This window comes from Xenopus tropicalis, chromosome 9, assembly GCF_000004195.4.
Source record: "Xenopus tropicalis strain Nigerian chromosome 9, UCB_Xtro_10.0, whole genome shotgun sequence".
In the NCBI taxonomy this organism is placed as follows: Eukaryota; Metazoa; Chordata; class Amphibia; order Anura; family Pipidae; genus Xenopus; species Xenopus tropicalis.
In genome coordinates, this window is record NC_030685.2 from 52722274 (window position 1) to 52741790 (window position 19517).

Below are 19517 nucleotides of genomic sequence, written 5' to 3' on the forward strand. Positions count from 1 at the left end.
GTATCCTACTGTACAGTGCTGCGTACATAAGTAGCGCTTTAAAAATAAAGATATACATACATACATACAGACTCCCGTATATTCTCACACAGTGCCACTCATCCTTCCTGCTTCCTGTTCTGAATCAAGTGCTGTTGCACTGGTGCTACCCCACCTCTGGACCAGATGGTAGTTCCAATATTCCCTTTACACCCTGCAACAGATTTGCATCTAAAGAATCAGGCGCACATGTAATTTTCACGGTGAACACTTTAAGCAGAATTATGTCCGATTTGTGTTAAAGTGTACGTGCAATTGTGTAAATATGAATGCATCAGCCGTGTGACATCACCAGCGCCGGATTTCTAAACGACGCGCCCCGAGGCCGCCCCAATTCGGCGCCCCCTACCGCCCCCACCCGCCGTGCGAGGGCGCATGCGCAAACCACCTCCTCCTTCCCTGCCGCCGCGCTAACGCGCATGCGCATGCGCCAAAGTTAAAACTCATATACGGAGCAGTGGGGAGAGGTCCCCATTGCTCCGTATGGGAGCAAAATTTTAAAAATTTGCGTGCGGCGGGGCGGCATGCCGCCCCTATGTTTATGCCGCCCTAGGCCCGGGCCTTTGTGGCCTCGCCACAAATCCGGGCCTGGACATCACTGCTTAATTTTTTAATAAAAAAACTGCTGTGTTAAACAAGAACTTAAGTTTGATGTTTGTGTCTTTCTTTAAGGCAATTACGTTTAGTTGACACTGATGAATTTCACAGTCGCCAAGAGTCAATGGAACTTTCCATTTTCCAGAATCTTGTCACAAGACATATTGATTCTGCCAAAGACAAACTGCTTAAGAAGTATGTTGTTATCATAAATTCTCATCTTTTTCTTCTTCTTTTAATTTTACTTTAATTACTTTTCATTCTTATCATTTCTTTACTGAATTTATATCTTTTTTTAAAGATGGTTTCCAGAAATTCAAAATATATTTTACCAAGGGAACAAACGAAAACAAATTCCTAGTAGCAGCAATTACAAGAAGCTGGAATCATTTTTTAACTGTGCTGCTACATTAATGAATGGACAGTTACAAAGCCTTGCATTGGTATCTATCCAGGATTATACAGATTTAATTGTTCAGCCGCCGGTAAGAACTATAGCATATAAATATTACAGGGCATATAAAAGAGTTGATTGAGTCTTCAGAAATCAGTTTGCTGCTATCTTAATAAAGAAACAGTAAGCTTTGTATGTGTGCCTAGTGTGTGTGCCATTTGTGAATGTGGGATTACAGGTTTAGAGACTACACCATGGTTTATGAGCTAGAAGGTGTACAGAATAGTGTATCCCATAGGTACAGATGATATGTGGTTTTAATCTCTCAAATATGTCATTTCAGAAGATTTTTTTTATAAACCTTATTTTTTACTTGTATGGGGTAATCATAAATAGCATGGCTTTATGGCTGAGATCCAAATCTTTATAACTAAACCTTAATCTCATTATCATATTTCTTTCTATAGAAGGATTTAAATAAATGATTTTGTTTTTCATATTTACACTTCTGTAGAACACCCTTCTACAAAAGCCATGCTATAGACAAGGAGTAATGTAAAAGCTTTTCATCTTTTGTATAGACAGTTGTCAATGTTAACTATGTTTGTAAGAAAAAAATATGAATTTAAAAATATTTTCATATTATTATAGTTGGGGTATGTCCTTATATTCATGCGTTTTTTACCAGGTCTTTCTGTTTGTGTTTTTCCTGGCACACAGAATATAAGGTATCTGTAGCATTTAGTTTTACATTCTGCTCATGCTAAGTACTAGGTGTTCCTCTTTATCATTTCTAGTTCACTTTCTCCCAGAAATCTCACATTTTTTCTAAATATATATTTTAGGATTCAGTTCTGGCTTATGAGCATCCAGGCTTTATTATCCGGCTAATCCTTGACAATACTTCCATCAAGTTTAAACCTGATTTTAATGAATATGAAACTGCATTGCTGAATGTATATGACATGATGATTAAAGCAGTCAATGTTGTGCCAAGAGTGGAAACAAAGTTGTACTCTGAATGGGTAAATATGCTATAGTGTAATGCATAATTTTGAATGATCATTTTTTCAGTTACACTAGTTTTTCTATCACTCTAAAATGAATGCAACACCATTCATAAAAAAATAAATTCTCTGGGGACTTGCTGCTAAGGTAATAGGCGCAGTCGGTTCGGGGACCACATCAACGAGCCGATGTGGCCCCCGATCCCACTAAATTTTTTAACCTGCACGATTGATATCTGGCCGATTTCAGGCAAGATGTCGGTCGGGCAGGCCCGTCGTTTGTGCCCCTACACGGACCGATAAGCTGCCAATATCAGTCGCTTAGACCGATATCGGCAGCTACAATCGGCCCGTGTATGGCCACCTTAACCCCTAGTAGGTTTTTAAAAACTACTGAATTATGGAACAGTGAAGCTTTGCGTTTCATAGGTGTTAAGATTTAGTTACTTTACCTACATAAATATATTTTTCATTTCTATTATTTTGCATGATTCTGTTCTGTTGAGTTTTGTTGGCTTATGTCCTTTTTGGTTTTGAAGTCATTTTTTTTAAAATATAAAAATATTAATTTTGTAAATGCACAAGATACAGGGTATTACATTCTTAGCTTTTACCTTTTTATCATGAAAAATATATTTCTCACCATTCTCAATACTGGAATATCAAAGAAAAGTCTAACTGGATCATATATTCTTATTCAAGCAAGGTCAAAGTTCCAAAAGTACCTTAAAGCCAATCATTCCAGAAGAAATCTTAGAGAAACACAAGTGGGCAGTGAAAGAATTTGTAGCTAAGGAGAGTTTCTTACCAATGGAGCATTTGAAACTGTATGATAAATACAACTTCCTAATAAGCAAGCAAGCAGACCTCGATGTTGATCAGTTCTTGGCTGAGGAGCATACATTTGAAGAGATCATGAGAGAGGTTCTCAAATACAAAGCGCTTACAAGTGAAATACAGTACACTTCTAGGAAGGTAATTGCATTATTTTAATTGTTTGTTGTCTGTTTGGTGTAAAAAAAATTGTGCATGATTTATAAAAGGGTACTAATTTTTCACTTACAGTATATCTGTGAAACTGCTTTGTCTAACAAAGGGCCAAAAAATTTGAAGTGCACAAGTAAACAAAAATTCTGTGTGAAAACTACATTTTAAATTTAATTACATACAAATGCTGAAGCACATTGATGCTAAAAAGGGTACTTCTCATTAGAACTTGCAATCCTAAATTTCTATTGCTTTAAATCTTTTTCTGAGATCAGTATTTTGTATGCTGCAGTACTTGCCTTGTATTTGGCGCTGTCCTTGTCATAGCACGGGTAAGTCTTCTGTAACTGTCAGCTCTGTAACATTATTATATTTTTCAGTTTATTAGGTTAGGAATGTTTGAACTCCACTGCGATGAACTCATCAGGGCTTTGACAAAACGTTCTGAGGCTATATCAGGAAAACTGGTTGCTAAAATGTTCAGTGTTCACCAGGAGGTCAATAAAATGTAAGATTAAAAAGCAATCAATTGTTTAACCTTCCTAGCATTATTTATTGGTTCAAGAGATTTCTGCTTATTTCCATGTGTTTGAAGCATACCTGTATATAAGGCGTTCTACATTCTATTTTGTTGCTGTATACATTCCAGAACTGTATACAATGCAGGCACTGCAATGATGTAACTTTGTCAATAAATATCTTCATATGACCATCCTAGTATAACATTGCTATATAGCATAACCTATCCAGATATGATGTAATGCAGCGTTTTTCAACCACTGTTCCGTGGCACACTAGTGTGCCGCGAGATGTTGCCTGGTGTGCCGTAGGCAGGGCACCAATGTACTAGGGGGGCACTGCTCTTGGCACCAATGTACTAGGGGGGCACTGCTGCTGGGCACCAATGTACTAGGGGGGCACTGCTCTTGGCACCAATGTACTAGGGGGCACTGCTGCTGGGCACCAATGTACTAGGGGGGCACTGCTGCTGGGCACAGAGTTAAATTTTTTAACATTTTCTAATGGTGGTGTGCCTCGTGATTTTTTTCATGAAACAAGTGTGCCTTTGCCCAAAAAAGGTTGAAAAACACTGATGTAATGTGCTGTATTACTGGTCAGAGCATCAGTTCCAATTTCTGTTTTATGTTTTTGCAGACTGTGTGATGAATTTGAAAGAATAGCAGAAAAAGCACTAAGCACTCCCTCAAGCACACATGAACTTATGGATCTAAAGGTACATTTTATATCTCTTTTAAGAAACTATATAAAACTAGAAAATAAAGTTTGGCAGAGAATGGCAGCAGTTCCCCCCTGCAGTTTCCCCACTGAAATAAATGAAAGAAATGTTTCTAACCTTGAATACATAGTCACCCAGTGGCTGGGATTTCTGGCATAAATAATTTGAGAATTGGAGTGTTTTAAATAGGAATGCAAATTTTTCACTGCACACTTTGTGGGACATTTACTAATCCACATACGCTCTGAGTGTTCATTCGGACACTCAGAGCGTATTTTCGGCGACTTTTTTGTACCTTGCGCAACTTTTTCGTGTTTTCTGCGACTTTTTTGTACTTTGCAACAAATTTTGTGTGACAAAATCGGATTATTGCACCGACTACGAAGGGTTTTGGATTCATTCAAGCTTCGTTATCGTGACTTTCCTTGGGCCAGGTTGGAGCTGCACAGTGCCATTGATTCCTATGGGAGGCTTCCAAAATCATGCACAGAAGGATCAAAGTCGGAAAGGTTTTCCTGCATTTTACGATCGTTCGGTACAAAAATTTCGTGACTTTCGGATCGCCAATGTGATATTATCGTAACTAATACGATTTTTTCGTTAGCATATTCCAACAGATATCGTCTTTTTGTTCAGGTTGACCCTATGACTTACCACTACCCATAATAAATGTTTTGCAGCAAACCTGCTGAAGCTTTTTTCCTATTTTTTGGATTTCTATGACCCTATGACTAAGTGATTCAAGTTTGGTGAGTGTGGCTTTAAAGCACTAAGAGTGACAGCAATTTAAATTTCACCATTGAAAGTCAATGGTTGAAATTTGATTAGCTTCTTCCACTTTGGGTAGTCCAACAAATGTTTCATTCGGGGTGACCCCATGATTATGTTATTCAAATTTGGTAAATGTAGTTTCAAAGCTGTAAGAGTGGCAGCAGTTTGACTTTTGAAAGTCAATGGAAAAATTGGGGTGTTCAGAGAGGCGCAACAAAAAAAGACAGGGGAAGGATAGAAAAGAAAAGCACAAGCAACCTGCTCAGCTATAGGGCAAAGAAGTGTGGGGAGTTTGGGTGTTGTACACCTAAAACTGTAGGAGAAGTGTTTAGTGTATAGTGTATAGATTGGTTAGTATAGGTTGTGTGCTGGGTTTACTCAGATGGGTTGAACTTGATGGACAATGGTCTTTTTTCAACCCTATGTAACTATGTAACTATGTAAGTGTTAAGAAAATGGGGAGTGCTAAAATAAGAAGCAGAAGAATAAGTTGAAGTCAGAGAACAGGATGTTGGTTTTTTCAAGCCAACATAACTCATAGCTATGAATCATTTAAAAATAGATGAACATGAGCCAAACCTTCCTCCTACATGAAATATTAAGGGGCAGATTTATCAAAAATTGAGTTGACATTTTTTTCTTGATTCAAGAAAAACTCAAAAACACAAAATGTCACTAGAAGAAATTTGGCAAGTAAAAGCTGGTTAATTTCTATAGAAAGGAATTTTATTTATTTTCTCCGTTTATTAAAACATTTTAGATATTCAGCCTCATTGAAAATGAATGGAACAATGTGGTTCTTGCTAGTGTGTGAGTTTTTTCTAAGACAAAACATGAACTGGTTCTAGTTTTTTCCTAAATAAACTAGCACTTGGGAAAAAGAAAAAAGCTTTTTGTTGCGTTGTTTTTTTTACTCTGTCGCTTTTTTGTTCTCAAACTTGAAAATTAATCAGTCGGCTTCTTTGAATTAAATAGAGCTTCCTTCAGTTTTTCAGGGCCCTGGCAGCTGTTTCTCATATACTGTTATCTCGTATGCAAAATGTAGTAAAAGATCATAAACATGATGTATTGATCAATAAAAAAATAAAGGCTTGTAATGTAAATGCTGGGGGAAGAAAATGTAATGTAATGTAATGCACATTTTTTCGGTTGGCTTTAGAAGTCTTGGGCATAAGTCACTTTTGTGGCGATGTGCCAATGTCCAAAAAGTCAGCTTTCTTTTAGAAGGTACCATGTGCTGCTTAAGGATATTGTTTACTGCTTGCTTTATTTTCACTTCACAGAAGGTTAATGATCAAATTGAGGAATATTGGCCTAGAACATAATATTTGTAATTGGATAGAAAACTGTCTGAAGGATAGAGTACAAAGAGTGGTGGTAAATGGAACATTTTCAAATTGGGCCAGTGTGGTTAGTCCTTGGTCCTTTGCTTTTTAACTTGTTTATTAATGACCTGGAGGTGGGCATAGAGAGTACTGTTTCTATTTTTGCTGATGACACTAAATTGTGCAAAACTATAAGTTCCATGCAGGATGCTGCCGCTTTTCAGAGCGATTTGACAAAATTGGAAAACTGGGCAGCAAACTGGAAAATGAGGTTCAATGTTGACAAGTGCAAAGTTATGCACTTTGGTAGGAATAATATAAACGCGAACTATCTACTGAATGGTAGTGTGTTGGGGGTTTCCTTAATGGAGAAGGATCTAGGGGTTTTTGTAGATCACAAGTTGTCCAATTCCAGGCAGTGTCATTCTGTGGCTACTACAGCAAATAAAGTGCTGTCTTGTATAAAAAAGGGCATTGACTCAAGGGATGAGAACATATTTTTGCCGCTTTATAGGTCCCTGGTAAGGCCTCACCTTGAGTATGCAGTGCAGTTTTGGGCTCCAGTCCTTAATAAGGATATTAATGAGCTGGAGAGAGTGCAGAGACGTGCAACTAAACTGGTAAAGGGGATGGAAGATTTAAGCTATGAGGTTAGACTGTCGAGGTTGGGGTTGTTTTCTCTGGAAAAGAGGCGCTTGCGAGGGGACATGATTACTCTGTACAAGTACATTAGAGGGGATTATAGGCAGTTGGGGGATGTTCTTTTTTCCCATAAAAACAATCAGCGCACCAGAGGTCACCCCTATAGATTAGAGGAACAGAGTTTCCATTTGAAGCAGCGTAGGTGGTTTTTCACGGTGAGGGCAGTGAGGCTGTGGAATGCCCTTCCTAGTGATGTGGTAATGGCAGACTCTGTTAATGCCTTTAAGAGGGGCCTGGATGAGTTTTTGAACAATCAGAATATCCAAGGCTATTGTGATACTAATATCTACAGTTAGTATTACTGGTTGTATATATATAGTTTATGTATGTGAGTGTATAGATTGGTTAGTTTAGGTTGTGTGCTGGGTTTACTCGGATGGGTTGAACTTGATGGACAATGGTCTTTTTTCAACCCTATGTAACTATGTAACTATATGTAACTTCTTATCAAAGTATGCCCACATCATAACGACACTGCCACATAGGGATAGATATTCTCTAATTTGCTATCTTTGGCATGCTCAGAGTGTTTTCCACAAAGTTCTTTTATCTGTTGCGTGACTGTTAAGTTTTTTAACTACTAACTACACAATATCTTGGAAAAATTCTAATACATATTTTTGCCATTGACTCAAAATTAGTAAAGTAATTTTGATAAATCTTGTCCATAAATTTTATGGCTGTCTCAAAGTTGTAATTGGATCCTAGTTGGACTCCAATCACTGCTTGCTTTTCTGGTTTAGAGGGAGAATTTGATCTTAAATAAGTATTAGTGCAAATATATCTTCTTATTTGGAACTTACCCTTGTGATGGTTTGAGCTCCATTAAAAGAAAAAAATCTACAGGTATAATAGCATATTATATTAAAGTCATTATTTTGTATCTAACTGATAGCCAGTAAGTAAAGCTGAAGATAATATTAGTCCGTCATCAAATCAGTCATACATTACACAATTTTTTAAACTGTATTTTTCTATACCTAGGCATACATTGCAAAGGTTGAAGCTCAGCATATGGTGGAAATGGAACAGAAGCTAGTGGACGCAAAGAATCGCCTTGTTTTCTTAGTAGACTATGCAATATTTTCACCTTCAGATATTCGGTTGAATAACAGTACATTTCATTGGCACAGTCGCATGGGAGATATTTTTGAGGAACACAAAAGGATTGTAAAAGAGAAAACAGAACAGTTTCAAGAAGAACTCAAGGTTTTCAAATTTATCCTTGTTTGGAATACATAACTTATCTCTTTACAACTATTGATTTATTTTTGTTCTGTTCTTTGTCTTGTTTGATAGAACAATTATATAAAATTATCATGACTAATTTCTTACATAATTTTATGCATGCTATGAGATTTTAATACTAAAGGTTATTTTCATTGTGGGTGATAATTTAGTAACAAATTTAAGGGTATGATTTGTTTTTAGTGTACTAATATTATTTATTTAATTTATATTTTGGAAACTGTGTTTCTTTAACAGCTACGCTGTGAGAAGTTTGTTGAAGAACTGGAAAACTGTGCTAAGCAGGTGGAAGAATTTCAGTCTTATGGAGATATGCAGGAAGTGACCAAATATTTAAAAAAGGCACAAGCACTGAATTCCAAACTTGATCAAGCTGTTGATAAGGTTTGATTTTATAGTACAATACATTCTAGTACATTTTACATTACATGGCAGGTTCCCAGCATTTTTAGCATTGAGTCACATATTGCATTTTGCCACACTGACTTTTCTTTGACAAGCTTCTATGAAAAAATACATTTTCCTTTCGATCACAGATCAGCAATATTTTATTTTCAGCAGTATGACATATATGTCATAGGCAAGGCCATTACGTTTGTGTATAATTTGAAACAATGTACTATAATTATTTAATTTTTGTCAGGAAAAGTCATGGCAGCTTAACATAATGTGTAATCTTGTTGGGACAGTATATGGTTCGGTGTGCTGGAGGCTGTTCTCGAAGCCTTTTAAATTGAATTTTAAATACCTGTATAAAAGTGGTTTTTACATTTTTTTTTATCAATCAGTGCTGGCAGCTCACCTCACCCAAAATTCAGTTGTATAAATGTGACCCAACTGTAGAATAACAAAAGTGTTTAATAACAAATGTGTTTAATAACAAATATAGGGTTGATTCACTAAAGTGCGATAAAACGAGTGCTATTTATAGCATGCAGTAAAAATTCTGGTAAAAAATCTGTTTGTGTTATTTAAGTCGCGAAGACTATTTTCATGCGGCAATTGACACAATGCATGCTAATTAACGCAGCGCGCACAAATTGTCACCACGTGCGAAAAAACGCACCGCATATTAGCCATACACGCCATTACTTTCGGAAAACTACTGTTCTGCAAACTGGAGGCTACGTCACTCTAGGGCCAACACATACTTGCATAAATCACATTGCAAAGTCCATATTGTGTTGCCAAAAGCTCATGAACTGTACTTTTCTATAATTACCGCCTGCCCCAAGTAGGTGTTAATTTTCGCACAGACTAATGCGATATTTAGTGCGTATAAGTGTTTGTGAATCATGCGTTAGTATTATTTCTGCGTGAGAATTAACGCAATGCGTTAAAATTAACGCATTCGGTTGTGCGCTATTTAACGCACGCGATATGCGACTTAACGCATGCAATAATACTTTAGCGAATCGCGAGTTTTTTTTGTGTCAATTTTAACTCAAAAAAGCATGCGATAACGATTATCGCACTTTAGTGAATCAACCCTTATGTTTCTTACTATGGAGTTTGTGGTACATTTGTCTAGGGGGCAGTGTAATTTGAGTGGGTTACCCTGTATAAACACTCTTTCAAGGGAATTGCCTGTATTTTGAGATTAACTCTTTATTAGCCTTTCCTTCTCCTTTAAGTACATTTTTATAAGATTAACCATTTATGAAATTCTATTTTATGGTTTGCTATATCTTTGGCCTTCAATAGAAATCAAATTTAATTGGATATAATGAACTATAAACATTTTAGATGTATACAATTTGATAATGACCGTTATTTCAGTGATAATAAAGTGGTTTATTTACAGCTAAGATGCTCGGATCATTTGATATTTTTGCAGTTGTGTTCAATTCTTTTACCATGGTTGAAAATAAGAGGGATCTATTATTCTGTAATACAAACCCACTATACATCTAGCCTATTTGTTTTTTTACTGATACCTGTATCTATTTCCCCTGATTTTGACAAGTTATGTGAACACCATATTCTACTATTTTAGATTGATCAACTTAATGCAGAAGAAGAGGCCTTTGGCTGGGGAGCCTCTCAATATCCTCAGCGAAAGAAAATTCAAGATGCATTAAATCCATATTTGCGACTTTATGAGATTACATCAGAATTCAATGCAAAGTATAAAAGTTGGATGGAGGGACCATATACTTCTGTAAATCCAGACCTTGTAGAACAGGATGTAGGAAACTACTGGCGATCCCTTTATAAACTTGAAAAAACATTTAATGAATCCCCAAGTGCCCTTTCTTTGACTGCTAAGATCAAAACCAAAGTTGAAGAATTTAAAGAATACCTACCTCTAATACAGATAGTTTGCAATCCTGGACTGCGTGACAGGCACTGGGATTCTATGTCAGCAATCGTTGGTTATTCAATTAAACCACAAGAGGACACTAATATGATGAAATTTATCGAAATTAATCTTCAGCCGTTTTTGGAGAAATTTGAAGGCATCAGTGAGGCAGCTAGCAAGGAATTCTCTCTTGAAAAAGCCATGGAGAAAATGATATTTGAGTGGGATAAAATTGAGTTTGGCCTCCATCCTTATAGAGAAACTGGAACATATATTCTTTCTTCTGTGGATGATATACAAATGCTTTTAGATGACCACCTTGTCAAAACACAAACAATGAGAGGCTCACCATTTATAAAGGCTTTTGAAAATGAAATAAGGTAAATTAACTATTTTAATTTTAATCAGTCAGTGTTGTTAAGCAAATAGACCATTATCCCAGCAACTTTAACCTGCTTTACTATGTTACAGTTAAGGTCAAATCACTTATGTAAATATCCTCAACATTATTTTGATAGAACATTTTTTCTGGATGCATGTAGGAGATATATTAAAGATCAAACTGGGGTATACAGAAGGGTTCCCAGCAGTTCAACCATTTTTCATTAATTTTCAACAGTTGTTAGTGTTCAGCAGCGACACTATGCAACAGCTCCCATCTGAATCATTTAACCCTGATTAGTTGATGATTGGCAGTTGCCTTTATTTTGGTAGCTCTGTAGAGCTGTATATGTTAACAGACTCTTACACTTACATTGTAAGAGTCCCTATGGTGCATATCACCATTTATAAAATGCCTGGATACATTTGATGCAATTAATACTTTTTACTTATAAATCCAATTTTATAAAACAGTATATCCAAAAAAACACCTGTTAGGTGACTTCTTAGTATTATCATTAACATAGCAATTACTAAATTATATTCCGTTCCAGTGTAATTAATGGCCTAATTAAATATAGAGTATACATACTTTTATACAGTAAAAGTCAAGTATGTTACGTGTATTCTCTTTGTAGTAGTTTTGCATTAAATAGCTTTTACCATTTTAGTATACTATAAACCTAAAAAGTATAGCTATATGGTACATATGTAATTTTTTTTATAGAGAGTGGGAAAGCAAGTTGCTGCTGCTTCAAGAAATCCTGGATGAGTGGCTCAAGGTCCAAGCAACTTGGTTGTATTTGGAACCAATATTTAGCTCTCCAGATATAATGGCTCAAATGCCAGAAGAAGGCAGGAGGTTTTCCACTGTAGATAAAACATGGCGAGATCTAATGAAGCAAGTACTGTTGGTAAGTAAATATACCATTGCTACCAGTGTACAAGTGTATTATAAGCATGTTTTTTGGGGTTCTGAGGATTGCACTACTGCATCACTTTCTCCTCTCTATCTGTTCCTCTTATCATCTTAGTTAGATCTGTTTCTAACTTGGTTTTTCTTGGCTTGTTTAGACTATGCATTATCTTACAGTGTTTATTAATGGTTTATTACTGGTTTTACACTGCCACCTAGCTCACAACTGCTCATTTTGCTTATATTTAGCCACTCCATAGACTTATCCCCTGCCAGTTCTACTTTCAACAGCTTCCTTTGCTTTCTTCCACTCTCTGCTCTGCTGCATTTCTTTCCTGTGCTAGTCAGTCAGTTTGGGTATTCCCTCTGGTAGCGCTATGCAACTGTGCTCCTCTTGAGCAGCTACCCTGGCATACATGCTCCTTTCAACTTCTCTTTCCACTTCCACTAAAGTTTAACCTTTACTGTGACTGCTCCATGCCAGCCTATACATGTCTGTCTGTCTATCTGTGATGCATGCAAATAAATAATAAGCATTTTTTATTTTAGGACAAACATGTTCTGACTGTGGTTACCATTGAAAAAATGCTGGAAAAATTCAAAAAGTCAAATGAATTTCTCGAACTGATTCTTAAGGGACTTAATGAATACTTAGAGAAAAAACGATTGTTTTTTCCACGGTTCTTTTTTTTGTCCAATGATGAACTTCTTGAAATTCTTTCTGAGACAAAGGATCCTACAAGGTAATAATAAACAAATACTTAGGTATATGGCATAAATCATTTAGTTGCTGTCAATTACCATGCATCACATCAGAGTGCCTACAATTTCATGAGCAGCACTCAGTAGGCGGCTGCTGCATGAAAATACAGTGGTGCATTATCCTTTATACGTTGCACTTCTCATTGCTGGCAGTTACATGAAATCAAAATGTTTTGTGGCATGATTTGTCATGATATTGCATTCTGTAAAAATTCTAAGCATATGTGATTTTTATGTTACTGAATTCTGTAAAAATTAGAAGCAAATTTATAGGATTGTTCCTGTTGTTAAAGTGACTAAGTAAAGTACTAACCAGATGCTCTGAGCTTATTCTGTTTCCAAAAACATTAGGCCATTAGGCATACTCTGTGTATCTCAAATTCCATTGTACTAGTTATTTAATATGTGTTTTCTTGACTTCATTTCAGAGTGCAACCACACTTGAAAAAATGCTTTGAGGGAATAGCTAATGTGGAATTTACAGATGTTTTAGACATTACACACATAAAAAGTAGTGAAGGAGAGGTTGTACAATTAGTAAATACAATTTCAACATCCAAAGCCAGAGGTCAAGTGGAAAAGTGGTTAGTTGAAGTTGAAACAGCCATGATTCAGTCTGTCCACAAGGTAAGTATCCACCTAACAAAAATATATACTTTTTATCCTATTTCAGAAATAGTTATTTTAAGGATACAAAGTTTACATGCCCTTGACTAATTTAACATGCAGTGTAAACATTGTTTGAAACCTTGAATCTCTGCATTGTTAAGGATCGGCATTATATTAAAAATACCAACCCAAATTATGAAAATAGCAGGGACTGGGCTCAGGGCTCCATCCCTGCCTAATCTTATAATATGTGTTAGTGTTTTTAATAGAGTGGTTATCAATGAAGTGGCAGATTTTTAATTATACTTTGAATACAGGGGGGTGTAATTTAAGATATAGTTGGTTAAAATGGGGATTAACCTGTAGAGTGCCATTTGATCCACAGTGTGCAAGGGACATGCTATTGGTGACATGGTTCAGAGAGAACTGTGTATTCATATATGAACAGATACAGTAATGTAGACTATGGAGCAGATGAGATACAGCCTCAAGTTGTTTGATGAGGAAGGGGTTGGTTTAAGGTCTAATCAAGAGAGGCTCAGGGGTTCTGTCTTAGAGGGTACTCCTTAGTCCATAATGACCATGGGTTCTAATTTGTTACTATGTTACCATTGAGTTTAGCTGCCATAAGTTCATATTGGGCAGTTAGAGTCATCACTGCTTTTACATTGGTAATGTTTTCGGACAGATTTATATATAAAAAACGAAATAGCTCTCTAAAGAAAAGATGCATTTATGATTATATTATTTCTTTAATAAATACATCTTAACAGACCCCAAAAAAGGCCAGCAATAATGATTAGGCATCTTTCCTTGTTAAAGGTTATAGGAGAAGCAATTGAAGCCTACCCTAAAACACCTCGCATAGATTGGGTAAAAGAATGGCCTGGGCAGACAGTCCTGTGTGTCTCTCAGTGCTTTTGGACACAAGAAGTACAAACATCTATCCAAAAAGGTCAACAGGTATGAATATGACATTATTTTTAGATTATAATTTTAGTATAGACACATGTATTTTTCTGCTGATAAACTTGCTTTTATGAAGCAGATAACTTCAGCACAGACATCTTCATTTTCAAAGGAACAGTTCAGTGTAAAAATTAAACTGGGTAAAATAACAGACTGCACAAAATAAAAAATGTTTGTAATATAGTTAGGCAAAAATGTAATCTATGAAGGCTGGAGTGAGCAGATGTTTAACATAATAGCCAGAGCACTACTTCCTGCTTTCAGCTCTCTAACCTATTAGTCAGCGAGTTTAGGTGGTGCCACATGGGACATAACTGTTCATTTAGTTTGTAAGCATGCAGGTCAGTTTCAAATGCAAACTAACTGAACAGGTATGTCCCATATGGTCCCCCCTCAAGTCACTGATTGGTTACTGACTACTAACAGCTTAGATAGCTGTAAAGGAGGAAGTAGTTTTCTGGCTATTATGTTAGATATCCGTTCACTCCAGCCTGTATCGATTACATTTTTGACTAACTTACTATATTGAATTTTTTTTTATTTTGTGCAGCCTATATATTTTACCCAGTTTAATTTTTACACTGAACTATTCCCTTAAGACATCCTTTTATTTAATACCTGTAGCTATTTAGAATTTGGTTTTACTGTCTTTTGTTTACGGCAAATAGTCTCCTGCCTTTAATGTTATTATAATAAGATAAAGGGGCCGATTCACTAAGGTACGAATCCAAATCACGAAATCCGATCATTTCTGAATGCAAATAGAGATCCGGTAGTCACAAAATTTTCGTATCTGAACGATTGTAAATGGCGGGAAAACCTTTCTGACCTTGAACCTTCAGTGCATGATTTTGGAAGCCTCCCATAAGACTCAATGGCACTCTGCAGCTCCAACATAGCCCAAGGAAAGTTACGATACCGAAGCTTGAATGAATCCGAAACTTTTGTACTCGTTGTGACAAATACGATTTTGTTGCACAAATTGTTGCAAAATATGAAAAAGTCATGCAAATTAACAAAAAAAATCGAAAAAAATACGAAAAAATTCGAAAAATACAAAAAATTTTTGTATTCAGACTCAATCATACTTTGATAAATGGGCCCCAAAGTGTCTTCATCATGTGCTTCCACTGAAAATGTAAGGTATTATATCAGGCCTATACAATAGCAAAGTGTTTCAGGGCACTACTAGGAGCATAATAGAAGAGCACTGATCACCAAACAGTAGCTCACAAGCAACATGTTGCTATGAATTGAATGTTGCCAGTGGCCTCAAAGCAGGTACTTTTTTTCAGTTCCTGGCTTGAATGCAAGCTGTAGTTGCATTAAAACATTTCAGCTAAAGACTAAATTTAGATGTTAAAGTGATTAAGGTGGTAGCTTATAAATCTATAACTGCAGAACTGATATTCCAGCTGTACATTCTGTGAAATTCAGATAGATAAACAATACAGGGTGTGTTTTATTTGGATGCTGTTTTCAGTGTTTACTAAAGTTTTTTTTATGCATATTTTTAAATTCAGGCACTTGAGGAATACCTGGAAAAAAATAATAAACAGATTGATGATATTGTTGCTCTGGTGCGTGGCACATTATCTAAACAGAATCGGGTGACACTTGGAGCACTTGTAGTCCTTGATGTTCATGCAAGGGATGTCCTTGCATCTCTGGTTAAAAAACAAGTTAATGATGAAAATGATTTTGAATGGCTGAGTCAGCTTAGATATTACTGGGAGGTAAGTGGTGTATATTTTTATAGTATGTCAGTTTAAGGTTATTTGTCCTTAAAGGGATTCTGTCATGATTTTTATGGTGTACTGTTTAATTCTAAATTACACTAATTACATTGCTAATAATTCACTCTGCCATTAAAAAAATTTTCTTGACCCAATAAGTGTATTTTTTTAGTTCTAATATTGGTGTGTAGGCGCCATCGCAGTGCATTGTGCCTGTTTCTGAGCTTTCAGATGGAACCAGCACTACTTGTTAGAACTGCTTTCAAGCAACTATTCAAATAAGCTATTGTTTCTCCTACTCCATGGAGGAGTCATGAGATGGGCTTGGATGTTTTACTACTGAGTGCTATTTTGATGTCTACCGCTATTAAGGATGTCAGACAGCTTCTGTTTTGCTACCTTCCTATTGTTCTGCTGATCGACTGCTGGGGGGGAAGGGAGGGGGGTTGATATTTCTACAACTTGCAGCGCAGCAGTATAGAGTGACTAAGGTTTATCAGAGCACAGGTCACATGACTGTGGGCACTTGGGAAATGAAGAATATGGCTAGCCCCATGTGAACTTTCAAAATTAAATATAAAAAGCAGTGGCTAAGCAGTGTGTTGTTTTCAACTGTTCTGATGGTTTGGATTATATTGCCTTAGGAAAATTCTTTAAGGTAACTGAAACTAATCTATTTTTCAGAATTGACTGAGATGTTGTATGCATTCAGGTTTGATCACTGTATGTTTTGACAAGGAATAATTATACCAGCAGTTACCAATTTTGTGTAGTTTTTATTAACTTACTTTACATAGTAAGACACCTTAAGGCCAAGTTTATTACTGTTCAACATGTCTTTTTAGATGGAGGTAAATGTGAACAGTACACTATAATAATATCCATTGCCTTTATTTAGTTTTGACATGAATAACAAGTGGGGAGTAATGTATTAATGTGGTGCAAATATTAAGTTACTAGTAATCATTTTGTTCCTCCAAAATTGTGCACTTTTGTAGCCCATTCTTAAAGGAGAACTAAAGCTGAACTAAAGATGTAAGCTAGAAATGTTGTTTGTGCTTCTGTACCAGCCCAAGCCAACCACAGCCCTTTAGCAGGGAAGATCTGTGCCCCCAAAGATGCCCCAGTAGCTCCCCATCTTCTTTTCTGCTGATTCACTGCACATGCTCTGTGCTGCTATCAGTTACTGAGCTTAGGGAAGACTCAAAATATACTGCATATATAGGATATAACATACCTCCAACTGTCCCGCTTTTCGCGGGACAGTCCCGCTTTTTATGGCGCATCCCGCTGTCCCGGATAGTTCCATGAATGTCCCGCATTGCGGAACATTCATGGAACTATCCGGCACAGCGGGATGCGCTTGCTGTGCCGGATGTTCACGCTTTGTCGGCTGCTTCGTTATGCCTCTCCTTGTGCAGCGCGACAGTCCCTTTTATAAGGTTGCGCCTGTGGGTGTGACGTCATTACGCACGGGGCGCAACCTTATAAAAGGGACTGTCGCGCTGCACAAGGAGAGGCATAACGAAGGCGGAGCGCCTATGGGAGGTACTGTGAATGGGGGGCTACTGTGATAGGGGGCTACTGTGATAGGGGGACACTGTGCGTTGGGGGACACTGTGCATTGGGGGGCACTGTGTATTGGGGGGCTACTGTGTATAGGGGCACTGTGTATTGGGGGCTACTGTGTATGGGAGACTACTGTGTATTGGATGGTACTGTGTATGGGGGTACTGTGTATTGGGGGGCTACTGTGTATTGGGGGCTACTGTGTTTAGGATGGTACTGTGTATGGGGGTACTGTGTATTGGGGGGCTACTGTGTATTGGGGGCTACTGTGTATTGGATGGTACTGTGTATGGGGGTACGGTGTATTGGGGGGCTACTGTGTATTGGGGCACTGTGTATTGGGGCACTGGGTATTGGGGGCTACTGTGTATAGGGGCACTGTGTATTGGGGGCTACTGTGTATAGGGGGACACTGTGTATAGGGGGCTACTGTGTATAGGGGGCACTGTGTATGGGAGACTACTGTGTATGGGGGGCTACTGTGTATTGGATGGTACTATGTATGGGGGTACTGTGTATTGGGGGGCTACTGTGTATGGGGGGGCTACTGTGTATGGGGGGCTACTGTGTATGGGGGGCTACTGTGTATGGGGGGCTACTGTGTATGGGGGGGCTACTGTGTATGGGGCGGGCTACTGTGTATGGGGCGGGCTACTGTGTATGTGGGGGCTACTGTGTATTGGGGCACTGTGTATTGGGGCACTGTGTATTGGGGCACTGTGTATTGGGGGCACTGTGTATTGGGGGATACTGTGTATGGGGGGGCAAAACTGGTGCTTGGTTATAACTGACTGCCTTCTCTCTATATTTGTATTTATATGTAGGAGTTGCTATATTGTTTTCCTTAGGTCGTTCAGTATGAGGGTATAGCACATTTTCGTCTGCTCCCGCCATATGATCTATATAAAAGGGGTATTTTTTTTAAAATGGGGTGTGGTAATTGGGGCGTGACCACAAAAGGGGGCGTGGTCAAAAAAATTTGCCCTCTTTTTTTTGTCCCTCTTTTCATTTTTCAAATGTTGGGAGGTATGGATATAATGTCAAATTATAAGGCTGATTAGTAATTAACACAGATAATCACTGCATGGCAGCTCTGAAACCATAACTATTAGCATCAGATTTTAATCATCAGCCCATTAGGATCAGCTTATATGACAGGCAAACATCATTTTCTTGCTTGATCATTTCCAGCGACCCCGAAGTTTAGCTTCTCAGTAGCTGCTCAAAGTTCTCCTTTAATTTTACTTAAAATTTACTTTATTTAACTTAACTAACTTTTCCTTGGCTGAATTTGACATTTTATGATTTGGCACATTATATGACTGTAATATATTAGGTAATACAGTTTTGTTATTAAATTGTTTCATTCATTTTTTCAGGAAGGTCATCTTCAAACGAAGATGATTAATGCAGGCTTGCAATATGGTTATGAATACCTTGGCAACACACCCAGACTGGTTATTACTCCTTTAACAGATAGATGCTACAGGTAAAGTACTAAATTCAAAACAAGTTAATGAAAAGAATACAGGCTGATTTACTACCATAGGTGTTAATTTGCTCTAGAAAAGAGACCCATAGATACACATCTGATCCTGCCTTCGTTTTCTGAATGACTAACAGTTCTGTGGGTCTTACTCATTTTTCAACACCCACACATTTTCTCTTGAAGAAATACTTTACATTATCAAGCACTGTTTCAATTTATACTTGTTGGTACCAAAGCATAATGGCATGTATCTAAAGGTTTTAAAAAAAAAAAAAAAAGATTTTGTGTCAAATGACCCTGAAGCAGGGTCAGAAAGATTTGAGTTCATATTTGTTGTGTGGTTATTTTTACATATAATTGTATGTGTACCTATTAGTGATGTCCAGGTCGGGCAGGTTCGGGACGACCTCTGCACAACATTTTCGGGTCACGACCTTACACTGACAGCTTTCCGGTTCCGGCTCTCTTATTTATAGG

The 19517-nt window shown here is 37.3% G+C and overlaps 1 protein-coding gene across 2 annotated transcripts in view; it reads left to right on the plus strand.

The window, feature by feature from the left end:
• Nucleotides 1-19517, plus strand: part of dnah7 (dynein, axonemal, heavy chain 7) — an 86595-nt gene that overhangs the window by 15882 nt on the left and 51196 nt on the right. For both annotated transcript variants that reach the window (XM_012971042.3, XM_002937720.5), the window contains exons 9-23: nucleotides 712-831; nucleotides 938-1121; nucleotides 1876-2055; nucleotides 2740-3012; nucleotides 3405-3532; nucleotides 4180-4258; nucleotides 8044-8268; nucleotides 8545-8691; nucleotides 10304-10989; nucleotides 11718-11904; nucleotides 12456-12649; nucleotides 13097-13295; nucleotides 14100-14240; nucleotides 15770-15982; nucleotides 18931-19040. In XM_012971042.3, the coding sequence (XP_012826496.2) occupies nucleotides 712-831; nucleotides 938-1121; nucleotides 1876-2055; nucleotides 2740-3012; nucleotides 3405-3532; nucleotides 4180-4258; nucleotides 8044-8268; nucleotides 8545-8691; nucleotides 10304-10989; nucleotides 11718-11904; nucleotides 12456-12649; nucleotides 13097-13295; nucleotides 14100-14240; nucleotides 15770-15982; nucleotides 18931-19040 (3066 nt within the window). The remainder of the gene's footprint in view (nucleotides 1-711; nucleotides 832-937; nucleotides 1122-1875; nucleotides 2056-2739; nucleotides 3013-3404; nucleotides 3533-4179; nucleotides 4259-8043; nucleotides 8269-8544; nucleotides 8692-10303; nucleotides 10990-11717; nucleotides 11905-12455; nucleotides 12650-13096; nucleotides 13296-14099; nucleotides 14241-15769; nucleotides 15983-18930; nucleotides 19041-19517) is intronic.